The sequence below is a fragment of the Haliotis asinina genome, unplaced genomic scaffold, assembly GCF_037392515.1.
Source record: "Haliotis asinina isolate JCU_RB_2024 unplaced genomic scaffold, JCU_Hal_asi_v2 scaffold_21, whole genome shotgun sequence".
NCBI classification, from domain to species: domain Eukaryota; kingdom Metazoa; phylum Mollusca; class Gastropoda; order Lepetellida; family Haliotidae; genus Haliotis; species Haliotis asinina.
The window spans coordinates 200,738-224,416 of NW_027133893.1; the positions used below are offsets into that span (position 1 = coordinate 200,738).

The 23,679-nt window shown below is 45.0% G+C and overlaps 2 protein-coding genes across 2 annotated transcripts; one reads left to right on the forward strand and one right to left on the reverse strand.

The window, feature by feature from the left end:
• Positions 1-623: 623 nt before the first annotated feature.
• LOC137269973 (putative ankyrin repeat protein RF_0381) lies at positions 624-9,489 on the forward strand. The gene is made up of 5 exons (XM_067803805.1): positions 624-672; positions 4,798-4,947; positions 5,054-5,203; positions 7,072-8,247; positions 9,344-9,489. The coding sequence occupies exons 1-5, from the start codon at positions 624-626 to the stop codon at positions 9,487-9,489; spliced, it is 1,671 nt and encodes a 556-aa protein (XP_067659906.1).
• A 5,099-nt stretch (positions 9,490-14,588) lies between these two features.
• LOC137269974 (uncharacterized protein F54H12.2-like) lies at positions 14,589-15,182 on the reverse strand. The gene has a single exon (XM_067803806.1). The coding sequence runs from the start codon at positions 15,180-15,182 to the stop codon at positions 14,589-14,591; it is 594 nt and encodes a 197-aa protein (XP_067659907.1).
• Between the last annotated feature and the right edge of the window lie 8,497 nt (positions 15,183-23,679).

Genomic DNA, 23,679 nt, shown 5'->3' on the forward strand with positions numbered 1-23,679 from the left:
CATTCCAAAATTTAGATGGAGCAGAGTGGTCGCATTTAGGGTTGTCTGGACAATCTCAAGTGTCATGTGCAAGTTTCCCACAGCGATGACATTTTTTCGTGTTGGTACACGATTGGGAACGATGATTAAACTTTTGACACGAGTAACACCAAAGGGGGTTCGGTATGTCCTTATCTACACTGATATTGCAGTAGCCTGCTTTGATGGATTACGGAACAGGGATCAGAAACGTTCAGCAGATAAGTGTTCAACTACACAAGCTGACCATTCTGTCGGCTAATCATTAAACAAAGGGCATAATAATGGCCATCGTCAAGCTGTTATAGAGCATTATCAATAACGATAACTCATTATCCATTTTACATTTGAAGTGGGACAATGATCCATGGATAAACATCGTCTTTAATACAATGAATGCGACATTTCTTTCTAGGTTCTGTTATCAAGTCAGGAGTGCAAAGGCATATAAGACCATGATTTTTAGGCTGTACACAAAGAGGAACATTGTCACATATCGACACATATCAGCAGTTCCATAGTGGCCTAACCCACCCTTCACAGCAAACTTATTTCATTGGTGTCTGTAGGTTCTGATAACACCATGTGGGGCCAAGGTCTGCAACATGACTTCACTGTGTCTGGAGAAGGGATGTTCAAAGAAGTGTGTGCAAGGTACGTGTCCACCATGTTCTTGATGTTGTGTATCAACAGAGTCCATTGAACCAACGCATTGAGTAACTGTCATAAAATAAAATTGCATAGAACGCAAAAAAAATATTTGAAAAGTTATAAAAATGGAAATTATGTTAATTTAAATGTACACTGCACGTGCATCGTGCCACAGCTTACGACAAATATTTAACATTATGGGACGCAGGGAGATTTGCCCCTGTAGTCATCTACACACACTGCCTTTTGACAAATCCGCTAGAAGAACAAAAGTAATTAATCAATCAGTGTGTTATCGGTTAATCCTTTGATCGATGTTTGTTTTTGTAACTCAGGTGATAAACCCTCTTGCATCACTTACATGCACATATTACATAACATACAATACATTTGCCATTACAGACCTTAATTTATAATGTTGAGTATTTACTCCAGACAGGAGAAATGCCAAATGGGAACCTTTGTTGAGTAACCGAAGTGGTGTTGCTACTAATTATACCTGTTATAAATTCATGAATTGACCATCAAGAGAATGATGACAAATAACACGTGTAGGTTTACACCATCAAACGCGAGTTACAGCAAGGAAGATGTAATCTCTGTGTCGCATGCAGCCTGAAAACACTTATGGGCCGAAACTGTTTTGAGGATACCAACGGAATTTCGTTACATAAGGAATACACACAGGCATTTGCAGTGTACTTTGGTAAATAAGTGAAATAAGTTTTTTTTTACGTAAGACAATTTTCAGATTTCTCTACCAAAGCCAAGGTCATCGTTTTTTTGTTTACGAATTCAAATAAATCAACTGTGTGTTTTATTATCATAAATAATAAACCATTGTAGCTACCATAGCTACCAAAATTTACGTATGCTATTTGCTATCACAGCTCAACCAACACTCAAAACTACCTAAATATACAGCTTTGCAATCTTCCGTACTGAAACAAATGGCTTGCTACGTGCCTGTAGACATCATATTTTCATGTAACATGATTAAATATCGAGGTTAAAAACACAGAAATAGGATCAAATTGGATCAGTAAGTATACCATCCAAGCATCTGAAAAGAACTACACTGCTGGGATATATGGTTACGAAACAAATGGCATGTGATGGGCATCCGGCCTCCTGACTGTTTAAGTGAAGAAATTTTGCTATATGGACAGGAGCCCAGTTCCTTTGTCCGTCACGGTCGAAGGAGTGGGCGCTGACCAATTTGCGGTCTGCTTTCGTAATTAGACCGTTAGCGAGAAGCATTATTCGCTCCGCATCAGTGCCCCTTTAAGGGGTCGATATACAATGTGCTTATGTGTGTTAATGAAGACAAAAAGGTAGTTGCTGGCGTTATCGTACAGTGAATAATAAGATGATACAGTGAAGTAGTATAGGTAAACATTTGGGATAAAGAGCTTTATAATAAGATCATACACCGAAGTAGTATAGGTAAACATCTGGGATATAGAGCGTTATTGATGACCAATTGATGGTCACATGCAACGTAAAACACAAATTTGCAGATTCTCATACCTTGCGGTATGTTCTTACCAAAACAAATCATCAAAAATGCCAATTCAACTTATAAAGTTGAAATAGACGCGATAAAAAAGCCTGCGAAATCGGAGTTCAAACGATTCACTCAATGTCCCCCAGCGCTGGGTGAAAAAGTAGTTTCAACAGCTGTGCTGCGCTGCGCCCATAACGCATGCGTAGTGAATAGGTTCGTGGAGCTTGAAACAGTATGCATGCCCAGATGTGTACACAAACAAGTAAATAATCCACTCGTTACATAAAAACTTCGTTGATTGTGGTAAGCAGCCTCTGTTACAGAGAAAGCTCAATGTCTGGTTCATGGACACCCATATCTCTGCCTGCCTGTCTGCTAAAGACAATATGCTATAAACAGCTATACACATCATTGACCACATGCAATCTGAACTTAACTCATATCGGGCTCTACGCGATAAACAAAATAAATTGATTTATGACACATGCACCCGAGTTCTGTCTCTACCACATTATGTAATTAGGCAGGCGTGATACTTGTACACAGGACATGTTTTTATGTCTGTGGGTTGCAAACAAACTACATCCATTTTCTCGGGTGACTGGATCTAACAGAATCGGGCGCAGACTCTTGTCAGCTTCAAATCCTGTTTTGTACTTGCACGAACGACGGTTTGTAGAATGACACAGTAGTTCAACATCTCTACTAAGATGAATTTTTATTGGATCGAACAAAAATTCAGAGAACATGTATTTAAAAACATCACACCTCTATATACATTCTTTATGGATAACAACTTCTACTCGAGTATATGATTTTGTTTGACAACGGTTTATGAATCCATACTGAAACGACGCATCACCCCCGCCACGGTATGACTGGGTTCGGTCTCCCAAGGGCTTCGTTTCGAGGGAAGTAAGCTCAACGTACAAAATATTGCACTTTTGAATCATGATTATACGCTTATAATGTTGTTTATTTGTTTTTTCACAAGCAGCAATGTATTTTACACGTCATGAATAAGTGATAAATGTGTTTTAATTATGTTTTGGGTTGCATGTGACCTTTAAGCTTCCAGTGGCCCTTACAAACGGCGGTTGATGACAGGAACATCAAACGATGTCCCATTACATCAAAAACACGTTTCGAGATAGTAAATGAATCACTGAAAATCATACATCAGTCATAGCAGGAAAAGACGAAAGACATTATAAGTTGGAGTAAGTAGGCAAGTAGTGTTGCTTAAAGATGGAATCGTTGTTTGGGCAAACAAAAAACTGGAACTCAAGTTGGTAGAGATTTCTCAGTATGCACAAGCATTCATGGCCCCCCAAACAAGCAAACAAAGAGTTAGCTGGATGACGAAAGACAGGGATGACTACAACATCGGGTTTAAAGTGTGCGTCGGACAATACAGAACTTTCAATGGTAAAGACGGAAATCACATCACTTGGTTTCCAACCCTTGTAACAGTGTTACTAAATATTAAACCCCATAGGATAACAGCGTGTTGTAAGGTCCTCTGCGTGTAGTAGAAGAAGGAAAAATATATACTGAACCGCAAGAAAATGTCACTCTCTTTTTGAAAATAGTAATCAGTTTAATTTAAACACGGGTAAATAATATAATATTTCTGAGACAGGTTTTGAAATTGACATGTTTGATCATGAATACAGAAAGACGAATTTCAGACAATTACAAGTCAAAATGGCGACAGGTGGCGCAAGAGTGCGAACTGAAAGTCAGTAATATGTGTGGCCTCCTTGAGGGTTGACAACAGCGTTGCATGGTCTGTACATTGAGTGGATGAGATGGTTGATGAAGGCCTTGGGGACTTGACTCGACTCGGTGATACGCCTGAGAGACTTCAGTTGTCGGCCTTGGTCGCACATCATTGAGCATCCTCTGAATCACGACCCACAAGTGTTGTATCAGTTTTATGTGTGGACCGAGGGCAGACCATTGAAGAGTGTGTATACTGTGTTGACCGAGAAAGTCTCTAGTTGCTCGGGCACACATCTTGTCCTGCTGGAACACCTGGTTTCCATGACGACCAAAATCTGGCATGAGGAAGGGTCTCTGTGCGCTTCATAAATGAAGCCAGCAGATTTTAGACCCTTTCCTTTACCACGACCAGTATTCTGGACCACCGGTAGGACCTAGTGACTGAGAGCAACACCACCCCACACTCAGCATCACCATGAGAGTCTTTCCACTCGACACGATCATTTGAAATACACTCCCTGTGTCGTCACCACACTCTCACTCTGCCATCGGCCGTTGAGACGCAATACCAGAGAAGACTATAGTTCGTCACACCCGGTGATGCCAATTCTGATAATGTGTGGCCAGCTGGAGAAGACCAAGACGACGTCAAACAGTCAGGATCAAACCCTATAAGACCTGCAACATCAGACGTTTCTCTGCTCCTCACAATGTCAGCTGACAAGTCTGTGGTGATTTCCAGTGGTTGTGCATGCACTTTCCGTAGCCCTGTTGAATCGATTTTGCAGGTGATGATGGACAATCTGCCAACTTTGACTCAGTGTTGTCACAGGCAGTCTTCCACTGCAAGGACGGTTGACTGTGCTTCCAGTGACTTTGACTCAGTGTTGTCACAGGCAGCCTTCCACTGCAAGGACAGTTGGCTGTGCTTCCAGTGACTTTGACTCAGTGTTGTCACAGGCAGTCTTCCACTGCAAGGACAGTTGGTTGTGCTTCCAGTGACTTTGACTCAGTGTTGTCACAGGCAGTCTTCCACTGCAAGGACGGTTGGCTGTGCTTCCAGTGACTTTGATTCAGTGTTGTCACAGGCAGTCTTCCACTGCAAGAACGGTTGGCTGTGCTTCCAGTGACTTTGACTCAGTGTTGTCACAGGCAGCCTTCCACTGCAAGGACAGTTGGCTGTGCTTCCAGTGACTTTGACTCAGTGTTGTCACAGGCAGTCTTCCACTGCAAGGACGGTTGGCTGTGCTTCCAGTGACTTTGACTCAGTGTTGTCACAGGCAGCCTTCCACTGCAAGGATGGTTGGCTGTGCTTCCAGTGACTTTGACTCAGTGTTGTCACAAGCAGTCTTCCACTGCAAGGACGGTTGGCTGTGCTTCCAGTGACTTTGACTCAGTGTTGTCACAGGCAGTCTTCCACTGCAAGGACGGTTGGCTTTGACCTTGACTCATTGCTGCAAGCAGTATATTGTTCGAATGAATGTGAGCAGTATAGGAAATATATTGCCTCTACGCAGCGTACGTTTTCCTGGAGTGAAGCGGTTGACATTCCAATCACCAATATGATGTATTAATCCACGTTACATGGTTCTATTTTGGAAAAGCAAAACATTCACTTTTTAGAACGTGAGTAATAAATAGGATACAAAACTCGTTCCCCTTTCATATTACGTTTATGTCCCTCGTGAAATAAACTTGATATGAAAGGGGAAGCCCGTTTAATATCCTATAAATATTTGATCCTGATGAGCTGCACCATGTGCTCATATGTGACCTGCCAAATGCAAACATCATTCATCATTGTGACAACACATTCACCATCACTGACGATCGCCATTCACACAATGCAAAGAAACCCATTGCTTGCATATACACAGAGAAAGCTGAGCACAACGGATGCAGATACAAATCATTCAGTAATATGAAAACGCTTTCATCAGTATCTCCGCTCTCCACTTACAAAAAACAAACAATAAACCCATTGCACATGCATACATCTAGACAACTGGGAACCATGTTTGAGAAACAATGGAACAATACTTAAAATACTATTTGATTTTACACAAGAGCTATAATAGAATACAACATGAACTTTCGACTTAAACATAAGTTATCAACTTTGTCTAGTTTACGACATTACCATATGTAACAAATTACCAAATACCATTTGTACAGTAATTAATTTAATGAAATTACAAAAAAGCGAATGCACTTGAACTTACGTGCATAGGATTATGGGAATGTTTAAATTAGCCAATGGGGAGCTATGGGTCAGGTGATAAACAATAATCCAAAATGAGACAATACTCTTGATCCAGCAGTTTTCTGAACCACAAATGAAATAGAAACGTTTCAGATGAATGAAATGCATCTGAAATACTTGCCATACCTTAATAAATGTCAATATGATTCACATATGCATAAAACACAAACTTTAGAACACTTCCCCAAACCTTCAACATTTTTAGTGACCTTTTTATGACGTATACAGTATTTTTATTCTTATTTTCCTTGTAAAGAATGAAACACTGTAACACCAATTTATATAAGATAGCTATAAAACAGTGCAAAATAAACAAACCAAACTGATGTATGACAAACATGAAAATGTCAATATTCCAACTATATGGCGGTGGTCCGTAAATTATTGAGTCCAGACCAGACAATTCAGTGATCAACACCATGAGCATTGATCTGTGCAATTGGGAACCGATGACATGTGTCAACCAAGTCAGCGAGCCTGACTACTCTATCCCGTTAGTCGCCTCTTACGACAAGCACAGTCGCCTTTTATGTCAAGCATGGGTTGCTGAAGGTCTATTCTACCCCCAAGGGTCCCACGAGCCTTGCCACTAGTGACCTGACTCGTGGATATCAGGTCAGTTGACTTTGTCAGTGTTACAGAATAGTGCAGCTTTTGAAACGGACAGACAAAAACCCGAGAGCTTTGAATGGATAGCATATACAACTGCTGATATTGTACGACAACTGCTGGCAGCTGATTGTCTACAGCAAACATTCTCAAGATACATGCATGGCGTAACACCTGACAACAGCACCTGAATTCAACACGTTCACTTATATTTTCCATTATTCAATATATATTTCTTCAATATCATTATTTCGTCTGATGATATCCGCATACGAAAGATAACAACACTTTCTTACAGCTCCCTCGTTCTGTGACATCCATATGGCCTCAAAGGTCGGGGACCTGGCAAAGGTGATGGTCATCTTATCTGAGGGACGGGTGGACATTGATTGTAAAGAGTGGAAAAGTAGAACACCGGTGTTGTTGGCAGCTGGTCAAGGACATAAAGACGTAGTTCACCTGCTCGTGAGTAATGGAGCTAGTGTGTCAGTTGTAGATGACTTCGGTATCAATCTCCTTCACTCTGCCTGTCAGGGAGGAGATGTGGCGCTGGTGAAATATGTCCTTTCACTTCATAAACATGACATCAATGGAAAGGTATTATGTGGGGGAACATCACTTATGCTGGCTGCAGAGAATGGACACAGGAACGTGGTGGAGTTACTTGTGGGTCAAGGGGCCAATGTGTCACTCCACGATAACAAAGGTAACAACGTGCTCCATTTTGCCTGTCGTGGTGGAGATGTGGAGGTGGTGAAGTACGTCCTTGCACAGGACATGGTGGACATCAACAGTAGAGGCTGGAAGAGAATGACACCCGCGATGATGGCAGCACAGAAAGGAAACAGGGAAGTGTTAGAGCTGCTTGTCAATAAAGGGGTCAAAGTGTCACTCATGGATAAGAAAGGTAACAACATCCTCCACTTTGCTTGTCGTAAGGGACATGTGGAGGTGGTGGAGCACATCCTATCAGAGAACATGGTGGACATCAACAGTAAAAACAAACAAGGAATGATTCCAGTGTTTATGGCAGCAGAAAAGGGACACAAAGAAGTGGTTGAGTTACTGTTTAGGAGCGGAGGTGATATGTCACTAACATCTCGAGGTGGCAGTAACGTACTTCATTTTGCCTGTCGTGGGGGAAATGTGGATCTGGTGAAATTTGTCCTCTCACACAAAATGACAGACATCAACAGCACAGGCCGGAGACACTTGACCCCTGTATTAACAGCAGCTGCTGAGGGACATAAGGAAGTTGTAGAATTGCTCGTCAGTGAAGGAGCCAAAGTGTCACTCCTGGATATAAGAGGTAACAGCATCCTTCACCTTGCATGTCGAGGTGGACATGTGGAGGTGGTGAAGTACGTCGTCTCACAGGACCTGGTGGACATCAACAGTAGAAACAAGAAAGGAATGACACCGGTGATGATGGCAGCAGGGAGGGGACATCAGGAAGTGGTTGGTTTGCTCATGAGTAAAGGGGTCGACAGGTCACTCGAAGACAACAATTAGTAACACAATACTTTGCCTCTCTTGAGAGATTGGCAGGCTGTGAAGAATATACATGTAGCCGAGCTACTTCACTCTTTGTGATGCTAAATTACTGCCAAATATCGTTTATGTATGAAACTATGTTGAAGAGTACAAATTCCCATCTGTATTTATCGAAAACATATGTAATATTGGGACAGCGACATATGTAATGTTGTTAGGGAAGCGACATATATAATGTTGTTAGTTATGCGACGTATGTAACGTTGTTAGGGAAGCGACATATGTAATGTTGTTAGTTATGCGACGTATGTATTGGTGTTAGTTATGCGACGTATGTAATGTTGTTAGTTATGCGACGTATGTAATGTTGTTAGGGAAGCGACGTATGTGATGTTGTTAGGGAAGTGACGTATGTGATGTTGTTAGGGAGGCGACATATGTAATGTTGTCAGGGAAGTGACGTATGTAATGTTGTTAGGCTAGCGATGTATGCTACAAAATAATGAACCAGAGTCACAGACTCGAATGAAGTATTATCTTCCGACGTCCTATACATCGCTGATCAAAGAAAATCCCAATATTTGTTGAGCAGCAGTGGAAGACTTAAAAATAACTCAACAATTTTCAAAGTACATGTAGTTTTACTTACAGAAATATGAATATGAAATATGATATTTCAATGTCTCTATATCCCCCAGTATGTCCTAATTTGACACTATACACGACACTATATAGACAACGGTCTGAACGGTCCTTATGTGACCACTGAACCACCATGTGGTTTAAATTGAAGTCCAAATTTGACTTCCAACAATTGTGCAATGATTTGGCACTGTATGTGAGACAGTCACCGACAGCGTGGCTGCCCTAACGAGAACATATCGAAACTCTCCCAGCTCAGTGGCCGTGTACACCGATGCAGGCGTCTGTAAAATGTAAACCATGTAAAAAGTGGTTAGGTGTCAGAGGAACGTCGTCATGTGGGTGAGCACTTTGATAAGTCAAAGGCCGGGAGTTTATTAGACTTTCAGCACCAACAAACGCTGTCAACAGCTCCTCATGTGTTATATCTCCAGATCCCAGAATGGCATATACAGCTCGCTTGGCAGCCTTAATCATGGACTCAAAAACTCCACCAAAGCTGGGAGCACGAGGAGGATTAAACTTCCAGATCACTCCTCTATTAGCCAACGATGACTTCAGCTTCTCTGTGTCCAGTTGACCAACAAGTTGTTTCAGTTCATTTGCAGCGCCAATGAAATTTGTACCATTATCTGAAAGGATTTCCTTGGGTAGCCCTCGTCTACTAGCCATCCTGTAGAACACATTAAAAAAGTCTGCTTTTTAGTCAAATATACTGCTCTTGTAGCTAAGCAAGTGAAGAGGCACAAATAGCATTTTTGTCTCGACTTTCCACGCCCCTGAATCGTAAGAAATGACCCAGCATAGTCAACACCTGTTTGCTCAAAAGCTCTAAGCAAGTACCTAAAACGCACCTTTAGAGTGGTGCCATTATCTGAGCTGTAGGTTTTGCCTTTCGTCGACGACAATGTGTATATTCACGCTCCCATTCTCGGAACAGCAATTATCAAACAATGAGATGACAAAATAGCATGCATTTGATTTGTACCAATAATATGATTGCCATTCTCATGTTGTTTCTTAACAATCAACTTCGTCACCCAGTGTTTTCTGGGCAAAATAATTGTGAACTTTGTTTGGTACGGCAAATAGTCTGCATGTCTGAGTCTGCCATCAGACCTAAGGAGACCATCATCATCCAGAACAGGATGAAGATTAATGACTTTGCTACTTTTGGAAATAGACTCTCCCTTTGCTATTGCCAAACATTCTTCAGAGAATGCATCTTTCTGTGCACATAGCAGAAATTCTAGCCCATACATCCAAGATACAGAGAACAATTTTTGAACTGATGTTCCTCTGGTAAGAATATCGGCTGTTTAATTCTGACGGAACTTGTTTCTATTGGGAAGTGTCAGTATGTTCTTGAATGAATGCAACGCGGTTGGCTACAAATGGTTTAAAGTAACGACTGTGGTTCTGGATCCAACGTAATGCATTCATACCATTAGTCCACAGTACTGAACAGGAAGTACTGATTTCAAGGGTATGAGAAACAGCCAACATCAACCGAACTCCCAAAACAGCTGCCATTAACTCCAGCCGAGGAATGGAGACACTCTTCAAAGGAGCCACCCGGCTTTTAGCGGCTACTAGGTGACTTGAGCTGTCACCGTTTTGGTAAGTGTTAACATAATACACGACTGCGCCATACGCTTCCTCAGAGGCATAAACAAATACATGCATTTTTGCTGCTGAGACATCAGATTTCATTTGTAAGCATCTAGGAAATCTTAATCTATGTAACTGATTTCTCTCTTTGATCCATTGTGAGGCTTCATCTTTTAGATCATGATCAAGCACATCATCCCAGTCCATGCATGACAACCACAATTTTTGCATGATGATCTTTGCTCTTATGTGAAATGGAGCAACAAAACCAACCAAGGGGATCAAATAGTTTGGCAAGCTCTCTGAGAAAGCCTTTCTTGGTAAGTGGCAAGTCATCTTCTATGATTGGACTACGGAAACTGAAATCATCATTCTGAGCTACCAAGACAAGACCTAATGTTTTTGCTGATGGTAATTTATCTTTAGCCAAGTTGACGTCAGATACTCTATCCCCAACAGGAATGTGTTTCAGGAATTTGATAACCATTTTCTGGATTGCATTTCAGCTCTTCCCCACAAAGCTGTCAGCTGTTTGTACAATTCGATACCATCATCCACTTCTGGGACTGAGTTCATACTATCATCCATGTAAGTGGATTTACAAACAGTCTTAGCAGCTTTTGGGAATAGATGCTCAAATGTCCTTGCATTTTCCCTAGAAATATATTGAGCAGGAAAGGAGAGGCATTCATGCCAAAGAGTACTCTCTAAAATTCATATATCTGTGGTATTTCGGATAATTCTAATGATCTCCACAAGAACCTAAAGTACGAACAGTCTCTGGCTGGAATTCCTATTTGCAAATACATTTCAGCAATGTCACAAACCAAAGTTATTTGGTGTTTGCGGAACCTCAAACAAGTCACCCGGAAGTTTAGGACCCTGGTGTATGATATCAATGAAATACCCTGACACTCACTGAAGCATCATAAACAACCCTGACTTTGGTTGTACTTCTGTCTGGTTGTATCACAGGAAATTGTTGCAAGAGCCACTGACTGTCCTAAGTGTCTTCATTTGCAGAGATAATCCGGATGTATCCCTTTGCCAGTAGTCTGAAATAGTTTTATTCTAAACTTCAGCTACGGATGGGTTTTTCAAAAGTTTTTTTCTGTATTACAGAGACGTTTATAGGCCATGTTGTAACTGTCAGGAAGCATCTGCTTTCCAAGTTATGCCAAACACGTATTGGTTATTTTCATATGTGACCGATTTCTGCACAAAGTCAACAACCGCTTGATCTTGCTTCGTCAAGATTGGTTCTGATGACTGAAACACTTCTACCTCCCAAACCTTATAAAGTATAGAGTTTAGTTCAATTTCGTTGTCATTTGAGAGGTAAGTTCTAGAAAGTCTTTGATGTCCTGACTGTTCAGGAACACATGCCATACATGTCCACCCAAGAGGTGCCAGCCTGGCTATTGGTTCTCCCTCAGATCCAGAAACGTCCTCATAAGATTGATGTAGTTCCAAATAATCCTTCCCAATAAGTAAATCAACAATGTGAGGGACTTTTTCACATGCATCGTGAGTAGTGTACAGGGTCACCCTGGCGTCGTTTTCAAGATGGCGGCACTTCCGGTCACGTGACCCCCATGGTGACGTCATTCGATTGTTCTAGGATGACGTCATCAGTTGGTGTGTACGGACTGTGACGTCATTCGATTGTTTAATGATGACATCATCCGTTGGTGTGTACGAGGTGTGACGTGGTCCTTAGCAACGGGGATGTTGCTAAGCAATGGTGGTTTGTGCGCGATCTCGCGTGATGTCGCGGGATCTCGCGAGAGGGAGCGTGTTTCAAGATGGTGGCAGACGGACGGCACGGGACGGGACGAGGGAGGGAGGGAGGGAGGGAGGGAGGGAGGAGAGGGGAGGAGAGGAGAGGAGAGAGAGGACGACGGCAGCTCATAAAGAAAAGCTGGTTCGAGTGTTAAAAAGCATGTTCGTCAAGTTTTCCTTTGGGGAGCGTTTGGGGTGGCCCTGAAAAGGGCCGTGAGGTGTGGATACCTCAAAGTCAACATCGGCAGACGAGTTTAAGTCCTCGGAAAACATATTTGCCGGGACAAATGTCATCGTGGAGGGATTGCGTTCCGTTGGGGACACCCCCACCACAATAGGGGCATATGTAAAACTTGGCAGTGGGGATGACATCGAATCGGTCGGATGGACGGGCTTTCAGACAGGTAGGGCACATGATGAATTGCAATTGGTTTGCTAATTTTCGTAATGCCGTCATTTCCGCGTTTGCTGTTTTCTGGGGTGTAGTGGCTGTTCTCGCGGTGGTTGATGGTGGTGGTCGTACTGTCGTGCAAGCTCCCGTCGTCCCGTCGTCGTCGTCGTCGGCGCCATCTTCAATCTTCATGACATGTTCTAGTTGTGGTCGGGGTGTGGTGGTGGTGGCGTTGGGAATGAGGGGCGTTGTCCCTTCTTTCTCTTCTTCTTCCTTCTTCATGTCGAGGAGGGTCGGGCTGCACCGGAGACATTGTTTTCGTCCACAGTTTCTTTGGTAAGGTGTTGGTCGGGCCATTTTCACTTTTCGCGTATCCATATCTTCGTCACACACGGAGTCGGCGATATGTGAGGGTGCCTAGTCATGGCAATGTTTATATATCCTCAGCGACGTCACATCACATTGCGCGTGAGGTCGTGACGCCATCATGGTGTGTGAGGTCGTGACGTGACGTCACGCTCGTGAGGTGTTGTCCTGTGATTGGCTGAGTTCTGCTATATAGGAGGAGGAGGACGGGGAGTGGACAACCATGGAAGAAAACTGGGATTTAGAGTTGATTTCGTTGGAACCATCCTCACTACCAGCACCACCACCATCACTGCCAGCATGGCAATGCACCCAGTGCCATGGATGTTTATGGATGTCTATGCCAATGGGACCAATGCCTATAATGGCATGTTCTATTGCGTGTACTTTGGTACGGGACTCAAAGACACTTACATGCGACGCCTCACCCATGGAAGCAAGTGTCCCGTCAAGAAAACCCAGCTAGACATTCCCCCGTGTCAATGCACGATGCCGCCCCTGTGGTCGTTGTGATCACCACAACGAAAAAACGGCCCTTTTCAGGACCACCCACATCTCACTAAAGAATGCTTTCATACCATGGCAATCATAACAAGACATGTGTTGGTTTTTCAACGTTCTATTTCCCCCACTAACAAGAACCATGGTGACAAAAGAGTCAGGATTAGGGGCGTCCCTGATCTTTTGTTTACAAACGGTATGAACTCGAACATGAAGAGAACATAACATCAGAACGATAAGGTTGTGTCCTTTGACAGGGCTGTGGATCCTGGACGTCGTCGTCGTCGTTGTTGTTGTCTGACAGGCGTGTGAGTTGAAACCAACGTTTTACATGTTATTCAGTGACGAGGGTAGCATAGGGATCAAACTGTTCCATCACATCGTCGAACGTCCATCCACGGGCACGATGACAAACAGGGTGAACCAGGGTTGAACTGACTGAACATTCCACCACTGTGCGAGCCATCCACTGTAGGTATGACATTCCAAAAGTCGGGATGCAGTCGGGTGGGGTCGAAGCCATACCTGTCAAAGTAGTCAAAGACACCAGGTGCTGGGCGATACACGCACACCCAGTGTTGTCCTGGGAGATGACTGGGGTCCGTGTTGACAATGTAGGCTTTAGGATAAGGTCCGTGTCGTTCGCTTAGCACGGTGATGGCAAAGTGATCTCGGGCAAAAGTCCCTTGGTAAAGGGTCGCAGCAGGGGGTCCTGATGGACGTAGGTGTTCAGATGTTTGGTCGTCAATCCATACATCGTTAGACCATAAGAGCGTTGCGGAACCCATCAATTTCCAATACGCTTTCGTATTCCTCGTAGCAGACGAAGGTGACCGGACGAGATAAGGGTTCTGCAAACTGGAGTTCGAGTCCCAACTTGCCCATGTGTCGTGAGTAGTTATGACCTTCTTCTACTCCCAGATCCTCCGTCAAATCCACCACCCACAGTGTGAATCCGTTCCTGAACTCGTCTAGGGTGGGGTTGCAGGGATGTTCTTGCCACAGGTGTCCCGTGTTGCGAAACAGGTTCATGTACAACTGTTTGAGCGAGCCACTGTTGTTCTGAAAGTCACTTTTGATTTCTGTGCCATGCACTCCCTGCCATTGAGTTTCAGCTTGAGACTGGTCACGTTGTGCTTGAAATGAAAGGGGTTCTTTTCCTTGCTGCCGGCAAAAGCATCGTTGTCCACCAGTCCCAACACCACACGTTTGGGCAGGTGTCCTCCCATCAGTTGATCTTTGTGGAAATCGTGCCCTCCTCCTGGAATGTTGTGAGCCGTGACTTGGACTCGGTCAAAGGATATTTGGCCGTGACTCGTGGCGACGTGTTTCACGTGCTGTTCCTGTATGGCATTATCAATGTTGACTTGGCGGACGTAAAATTCGGCTTTGGTTAGTTCAAATCGACATTCTACATCTCCAGCACTCATCAGGTAGAAATCACTCGGGCTCCGAATCAGTTCTAGTTTCATGGGGACGCCATCCAGCAGGTACAGGTCTTGGAGAAACAGGTCACAGTGGAGACGCCCTGTCAGTTCCACTTCTCGGGTGGGTAGAATGACCCGCCATCGTGCGGCGAGTCCTGCATTGGCATTCTGAGCGACGACATTGAAGTCATCCATTTTTCCAGCTTCATCGGTGTACCATCCTGGACACTGGAGATGCGTCCCTTTGGCTGCCTTCCCATAACTCAGTAACGTTTCCAAATAGGCTCAGTAGGGATAGGTTCCCATGGAAGGGGTGATTTCCAACTGGTTGTGTCCCACTTGCACACGCACTTCTGGAAAGAGGGAATGCATCATGTTGTTCACTGTGGACATGACAAGTCGGTCATCCCCATCATGAGCGGCATCCGTGTCAATGGTATTCTTGATTTTGAGGCAGATGTGGAGGTAACACTGATTCAAATCACAGGGTTAGCAATGTTAAACTGGAGGGGACTCGCCACCGAAAGGGGTGCCAGAGGACTGTATCGAATCCACTGACCCTCTTGAACTGACGTCACCACAGGGGGAACTGAAAAGAGATCCAACTGTGGCACATTCACAAGCATCCCGGCACATCATCTTGACAAGTGTACCCAACAGGTCTGCCCAACAGGTCTGCCCAACAGGTCTTGACAGGTTCGTGTCTGGTGTTGAACTGACCCTTTTTCATGGGAATGATCCTTTTATGCCCAGTCCAATGACAAAGTCCAATGACAAAGTCCAATGACAAAGTCCAATGACACAGTTCAATGACACAAAGTTCCATAACGACTCAAGACAAAGCTTGACGTTTTTGTTGTTTCTTCTTCTTTGTGGGACCAGACGATTGATTTCGTTTTCTTTTGTGTGCTGGCAATGACTGTGACTGCAAGGTGGTCAGTAAGGCCTGTTTTCCATGATGTTTCAAACTGTCCCGTAGACGGCGTCCAGAATGAATATCTTACACTAAGCCTGGCAGCATCTTCACACTGGTTTTGAGAGCAGATTTTCCCACCATCTTCAGAATGGAGAGGGCTGAACGGCCCAAGCTTCCCAAGATGTTTCCGAGACCTCTCCCTCGTTGATGAATGCTGCCTTGGTACACGGAATAGCACAGGACGTCCTATGTCGTCCATTAAATAGTTTTGAATAGCATCCGTGGTTCCCTGGCGCAATCCCATGTAGCGTACATGTTGGGGAGTTTTCATCACGACGCTGTCTTCTATCATCCAACGAGATACGGGAACATACATCAGTAGGGGAGCCATGGTATCCCCGACGATTTGATCTTCCACCACATCCGAGTAGACGTACACCATATCAAAGCCAGCCAGATGGTCGGTTTCCTGTTCCTCTACGACAAGAGGGCGGTCAAACACACCCACTTGGACAGGGTAAGTGGAGACTTGACTTATTTCCTCTGCTTCGTTGACCATGGGGAGTTTCATGAATCCGAGCATGCGTACCAAGGAAGCAGGCAACACCAGTTGAGTGGTGTAGGCAGACCTGATGATATCGTGGTCCGGTTGGGTGGCTGCTTTGCAGGAAGAGTCCGAGATGGCCCTGCACATGTCTTTCGGAGTGGGAGCATAAAAGTTCACGTGTGTTTGGCCGCGCATTTCAAATCAGAGTTCTTCTTTGGGGTAGTTCACGGTGACGGTGTAACAGCCTCTGGCATCCGCCTGGTACACATCCATCATATGCTTTTCCAGCAATCATGCACAGGTACGCTGAAGCAGGATGTTCAGTCTCTGGACCAGGGGTACGACACATTGTACCACGTCATGGGAAAATGAAGCTCACTGACGCCCACTTCCCATTCTTGACGATTCTCTTGAATGGGAAAGGGGAGATTCACTTTGTTGTCGGGATGAACATCCATCGAAGCATCGCTTGGTAAGGTGACGTAAAAGTCCCGCTTGGAGGAAAACAAGGACATGGACATCTTTGCTCTTAGGGAACCAGACGGGACACGGAGGGAGTCGAAGATGCGGTAGCGGCAGCAGGAGCAGAAGAAGAAGTCACTGACGACGACGATGATGACGATACCAACGTGGGTTGTGGGAGCAAGTGTCCCAATGAACTGGCCAACAACGCTGTCCACACCTGTTTCTCACCGTGGTCCAATGCCAACTGAACCATGCTCATGACAACCACGCCATATATCAGCAACACTTGAGAGAAAAACACCACTTCACTGCGTGGTAAGTCCATGCCAAAGCAGCACCAACGTGAGGAGGAGGAAGACTTGTTGTTCTCCTTGGACCTGAGCCTCGGTTTGCTCTGCATGATCGGGGCAGGGTGTATGACCCAACTGACAATGACAGAGGGATGCCAACCTTATTTAAAGACCAAATGAGCCGCAGGGATCCATGAATCGAAGCTGGCCGGGTAGCCCGACCACCTCACTAACACTTCTTCACCCTTTGTCAAAGGTCCCTTTGGTCTTGTTCAAGCAAACACGGGCCTCAGGTAACAAGAGAGAACGTTGGTGTTGACGGTGCTTCTGCTTCGTTGTAAGGGTTGTTGGGATGCACATCCATGGGTCGTTGTCCGATCGTACGATGAAGCCGATGATTGTAGGCATGCATCAGCTGGGGTAAAGCCTTGAGGTAGTGACGTGTTCCATTTTGGGTGAAATAATTCCACATACGGTTTTTCAACGTTCTTTGAAAACGTTCCACCACCGAGACTTTGGTTTCTGGGTTTTGGCTGGTGTAGAAATGGATGTCCTGTTTCTTGAGGAAGGCCTGAAAAGGTTTATTGACAAATTCGGTCCCTGTGTCCGTCTGCAACATGGACGGCACACGTCCCTCAGCCTGTTTCAGGATTCGCTGAAAGGCTTCGATCAATGCGGTGCCAGTCTTGGACTTCATGGGTTGCACCCAAGCCATTTTGGAGAAAACATTGATGACACACAGCAGATACCGATAACCTTGGTTCTCTTTCTGATAGGCGAGGAGGTCGCTCAAATCGGCTTTGCCACAATTCATCCACGCCACCCACACGGTAATGATCGCTGGAAAAGGACCGCCGAACGGGTTTGTGCAAGGTGTACGTGTCCTGAGTTTTCAACAATTGCCGAATCTGATGTTGTGTGAGTGGGAGTTTCCACTTCTGGGTCCTCCCTTTCTGGGTCCTCCCCTTCTGGGATCCCACTGCTTGCTGTTTTACTGCTGCTTGCCACAAACCACGCCACCCTCCATAGCTTGCCGGATGTGTGGGATCGTAATAGGTATGGTGAAGCCATCGTTCCCAGGCAGGCGACAAAGAGGAGGAGGAGGAGGAGGATGACTTGCCGCTGCTGCTGTTGTTGTTGTTTCTCTTTGGACGTCTCATGTTAACACTGTTGTTGATGTCACCCTCTGCTCTCTTTTGATTAAAAGTGAATCCATTGACGAACTCGGTTCAAAGGGGAAGAGGGAGTCTCTGCCTTGAGCACGTTGCAGCTTCTTTCTTCTTCTTCTTCTTCTTGGATTCCACGTTGGATTGGGGTGGTGTCAAAATCAAGGAAGTCCCTTCCGCCTAACGTTTCATGGGAGTGGGAGGCGGGTGCTGCGTGGCCCCTTTCGTTTTCATCATCCAGGATCAACGGAGAGAGTTGCCAATCAGTTGATGAGGGACGTTGCTGGAAGCGAGATACTGAGCCAGAACGTTCCAACCCTGTGGAGGATCTGCTTTGGTACGTTGTCGCACCAGATCATTGATGAGATCCATCATGTGAGTCTCAGGCATGGGTTCCCCTTCCACCACGAATTGGTCGTTTTCATTTCAACCCAAGTCAGGATGGGCTTGAACCATGCCATCAACTGCTTGTCCTTGCCTTGCAGCATTTTAGGAATCGTTTGCAGCACTTCATTCAGAATGATGTCGGAGAAGGAGGAGTGTTCTGAAACAGAAGAATCAAAGAACATCATGAGTCAGTGACTCTGTAACTGGCTTCGCGCTCTTCTGGCTTAGGGGGTCTAAGACAGCTCTCTTAGTCTTAAGACTTGTAGACCTAAGACTTATAGGCGACCTCTACACAGGCCAGAGTGTAACTCAGTAAGTAAACCATACTTACGGGAAGGTAGGAGGGGCGGAGTCCCTCCTTCCCAAGGGGTGTTGTTCCTTCCTCCCTGGTGGTGGTGGTTCCATTCAATGGTTGCGTGCGTCGTGCTGTTGTTGCTGCTGTTGCTGCTTTGTCTGGAAACGCCAACAACTGTTGCAACAAGGTGTTCTACTGCTGCTCTCTGTCCCTGAAGGGAATCGTGTCATCACGAACGAGGGTATCCATATCGTGAAGCATGTGTAACCGTTTCGGTTCCAACAGGTTGTACTTGAGCAAATGACGTTGTCGTTTTTCGTCTTGCAGACTTTGCTATACTTCTTCTGGAACCATTACCATTTTTCGTGCATGCTTCATCATGGTGCAGAGGCAACTAACCCCAATCCGAGAGGAGCCTCGTATTTATGATCGCCCCAACAGACCAGACACCAAAGGACCCACCACCGATGCCAAGGCAGACAAGAGACCCAATCCCCTGCCTTTCTGCAGTAGCAGTTTTTTGGCCACAGACACTTTCTTTTTCATCAACGTATGCATGAGTGGTCCATGCTTTTGTAAACGATGTCGTTGCTGTGATGTCATGGGAATGTTACCTCCATACAAAGTCACCACACATCAGTTGAGACGGAGCATGTTTCAAAATAGCCTGTCGCATGGCTGGTGTTGCTGTCGGACTACACACATGACACAGCGCTTCTTTGTGACGTTTCAAACGGGCATACATGATGTTCCTGCTGCTACTGCTGCTACCATGGAACTGACGAGGATACAGATGGGATACCTCAATTTATGGTAGCGTTGGTGGAGGAAGTGGGAGTAATGCCGCTGTCTTCTTGTTCTTCTTCTGGCTTTGTAACACCATGTGGGTCAAGGCTGCCCCTGGGTCTGTTTTCTCGTTGCCTTTCTTAGTCTGTTTCCTGGAGTGACGACGCCCCTGAGGTTTCCTTTGATGTTTCCTTTGAGGTTTCCTTTGAGGTTTCCTTTGAGGTTTCCTTTGGCCACGAGTCGGGTGTTGTTGCTTCTGTTGTGCCTCCTGCAGGTAGGACTGCCAGTTCAGCAAGATGCGTGTCAGCACACCTGCCAACGTCCCACTGCCACTGCGTTTCATCAGGTAACTCAGACGTTCATCCACAGGCAAACGTGGATTGGTAGTCTTGGTCAACACGTCTTGGTGCCTCAACAGACAGGTCTTGTGTTGCGTTTTCAAAGGAACATGCGCTGCTCGCATATTTCTCACGGCGATGGCAAACCATTGCAACAGCTGATGACGTCCTTTGATAGCCACACTCTCTGCCAAAGGCAAGCGTTTCACAAGGCGGATGGGTTTGACTCTTCTGCATGCCACCAGTTTGGAGCGTGTCGGTTTGGAGCTAGGAGCACGAGGTTGTTGAATCATGGCCGGAGACGTCAAGGGTTGAAAGGGTTGAATCATGGCATGAGACGACGACGAGAAAGAAGGGGTTACATCAAAAGAAGGAGGAGGCGACAAGGTGGCGGCATGTGAAGCACGATGCGTATAGACAGGGACAAACGTGTTTGCTGCCGCCATGGTGGGAGTGGCGGGGTACAATGCTTTTAAGGAAGGTCTTCTTGGTTTGGCAGAGGAGGAGGAAGCAGGAAGAGGAGGTGTCCTTAGACTTTCGTACAACCGTTGAACACCCGAGCGATGTCGCTCAGTGGGATCACGTCCCAAGGTGGTCGGGAGAGTTTTACAAGTGGGTTTAAACAAGCCTGTGGCAACAACAGCATGTTTGCGGGGCTGGGCCTGTTTTCGTCTGTCTCCCATGGCAGGTCAGGGTCGACTGAAGGTAAGAGCAGATGGTCACTGCTATTTATCACTTGGGAACATAAAGGGTGGTGGGGATGCGAAAGAGATGCTCTTTGGCCGTGGTGGGTTTCAAGTCCAGAAACAGATAGGAATAAGGAGCCAAGGTGGCATCCTCGTAAGCTTCTCGAAGGAAAGCCGTCTGTCCTGGAAAGATTTGTCGAGTGATCCATTTGAGAGGCATCCCTCGGGTTTTTAAACAGCACTAGGTAGTGAGCATTTAAACTAATGGTGCGATGATGAGGTGTCGAGGCAAAGAGGTTTTGCGTCAGGTACAGCATGGACGTGTTGCGATGATGACTTTTCTTGGTAAACCATTGCAACACTTCTGCCTCTTCCTCTTTGCTATGGTCGCCCAGCAAATCGTCAATGATCAACCAGTGGGGTGCAGGCAAACCCAAACCATCTCTGGCATCTCTGGTGGCAGCATTCGTAGTAGATCATTCAAGTCTTGAAGTTCAGGAGGCAACTCATCGTGGGGTGTTGTGTCGGGGCTAGCATGAGAGGAGACTTGAGACTTGTCGGGGCTAACATCAACAGTTTGCTGATAGTTGTTCCACAGCACATCAGTAGTCATCTGTTTCTTGACACTCTGTGGGTCTGCTGCCTTGGTGGTGGTAAGGGCTTCCTCCTTCTTCGTCTTCTTCTTCAGGATCGTGGTAGGGGTACCCTTGAGAGGGGTACCTTTGGGAGGGGTACCCTTGAGACAAGTACTCTTCAGAGAGGTGCCCTTGCGAGAGATACTCTTGGACACCTTCTTAGGGGATGCCTTGACGGGAACCTCTTCCTCCTCCTCCTCCAACTTCTATTTCTTTTGTTTTGGAGACGCCGTGGCAGGGGTGTCCTTAGGAGGAGCCAGTGTCTTCTTGGTGGGTGTTTTCTTCTTCTTGCTGACCACCACCTCCTCCGTCTTTGTCCTCCTCGTCATCGTGGCAGGGTGGTCGTCTTGGAAGATGGTGGTGGTGGTATCACCACCCATTTAGGAGGGCCGGCCTTGGGTGTCTTGACTTCTGTCTCTTTGGAGGATTCCGACTTACGAACGGTATAAGTGACACAGATGAGGTCCTCATTGATGATGAGTACGTCCTTCACATGATAACGTGAAGCGCCTGTAACATGGAATGGAAAAAAATATTAACATCAACGTTTCGGCAGTTGCATTGTGCAAGAATGATGTCCTCGGGCCTACAAATGCTCTGTGCGGTCGCGTTCTTTGTTGAGTTAAGTAAGTGAAACCATACTTACTGTGCTGGCATGGAGACGCTGGCATGCTGACTGCGCTGGTATGACAGAAGAGTGAGTGAGTGAGTTAATATTTAACGTCACATCAGCAATATCTCAGCCATATTGTAACGAGAACATTTAACAAAGAGAAGGATTATATGTATATTATAAAATCTGTCGGCAAAGGACAGTAAAACAACTAGAATATCACAATTTGAAATAAAACTAGCGTGGAAAGGTAAAACTAATATCACTATTCGGACAATACAACATAAAATCAGGCTATAGATTGCCAACAACTGAAGGTAGATCACCATACTAGGGATCATGGGGACTTACAGTACCTTTGCTACCTGCATGGACCCTAGTTGGATTTACATCATCCCCTCAGCTGTTAACAATTTAGTCCCATCTAGCCAAAAATTAAAAGTACACATATGCTACGATTAAAAACAGTGGAAGTCTAAACGTACAGGAAATGTGTAGGGACTTACGTACCCTCTCAGGAGGACAATAATTTTACGGTACTTCAACCCCCTTTGAGGGTACAGCCACTAACAATTCAAGTTACTAATCTAAACTACCATGAATTAAAATGCAGCTATCTAGCTACAGTACATAATAATCAAAATTCAGTAATGAAATCAATTTCTTTTAAAAAGCAAAGAATTAGGTGAGAACTTGCGGTGTTAAAAAGGTCCTTAATTGTTTTTACATTGAAATAATTATCCCTTACGATGGGGAATTTAACACAGTCAAGCAGGATATGCTCGATCGTGGTTCTCTCATCACAAAGGATGCAAAACGGAGGATCCTCACCTTTCAATAGGTATGAATGAGTATATCTAGTATGGCCAATACGACATCGTCTTAAAATAACCTCTTCAAATCTGGACTGACAGCCGAAGTAGGTGTAACCAATATACGGTTTTACTTCACGCAATATATTTATACCTACTTGGGTGTCCCACTTCTTCTGCATCAGATCACGGATGTAGGTAATCACGCTTTGTAATCAGGGTATGGAAGAAGAAGTGGTGTCACAGATTTGTTGAGTGCTGCTTTTGCAGCAAGAGCAGCCATCACATTTCCAGAAATACATACGTGACTGGGTAACCAACAAAAGACGATGTCGTATTGGCCAGTAGCAAGGGTATTATACGGTTCAATAATTTCAATTAAAAGTGGATGTTTACAAGAAATATTTTTAATAGCCTGAAGGCAGGAAAAGGAGTCGGAATATATTACATATTGTTTACGTTTAGGGTGTCTTTCAATATATTTAAGAGCTGTTAGCATGGCGTTGGCTTCTGCTGTAAAAATAAAACTATTATCTGGTAATCTAGAAGATATTGTTCTGGATCCAATGACAGTAGCACAAGCAAGTGCGCCACCATCCTTGGACCCATCTGTAAATAAGGCTTTGTAGTTGTTATATGTATGTTTCAATTGATTATATTTTTGTTTATACTGTAATTCATTCGTTTCTGATCTTTTAAATGTAGTTAATGTGTAGGTCAACCTGTGGCATAACCAGCTGCCAAGGGGGAGAAGAA

What these genes read in the sequence shown, in the direction of transcription:
- LOC137269973 (XM_067803805.1), top strand. Translation starts at nt 624, where the DNA reads ATGACTTCACTGTGTCTGGAGAAGGGATGTTCAAAGAAGTGTGTGCAA. An exon ending in AGTCTTCCACTGCAAGGACG is followed by an intron (nt 4,948 to 5,053) that starts GTTGGCTGTGCT and finishes GTGTTGTCACAG; the next exon opens with GCAGCCTTCCACTGCAAGGA. An exon ending in AGTGGTTGGTTTGCTCATGA is followed by an intron (nt 8,248 to 9,343) that starts GTAAAGGGGTCG and finishes TTATATCTCCAG; the next exon opens with ATCCCAGAATGGCATATACA.
- LOC137269974 (XM_067803806.1), bottom strand. Translation starts at nt 15,182, where the DNA reads ATGGATGACTTCAATGTCGTCGCTCAGAATGCCAATGCAGGACTCGCC.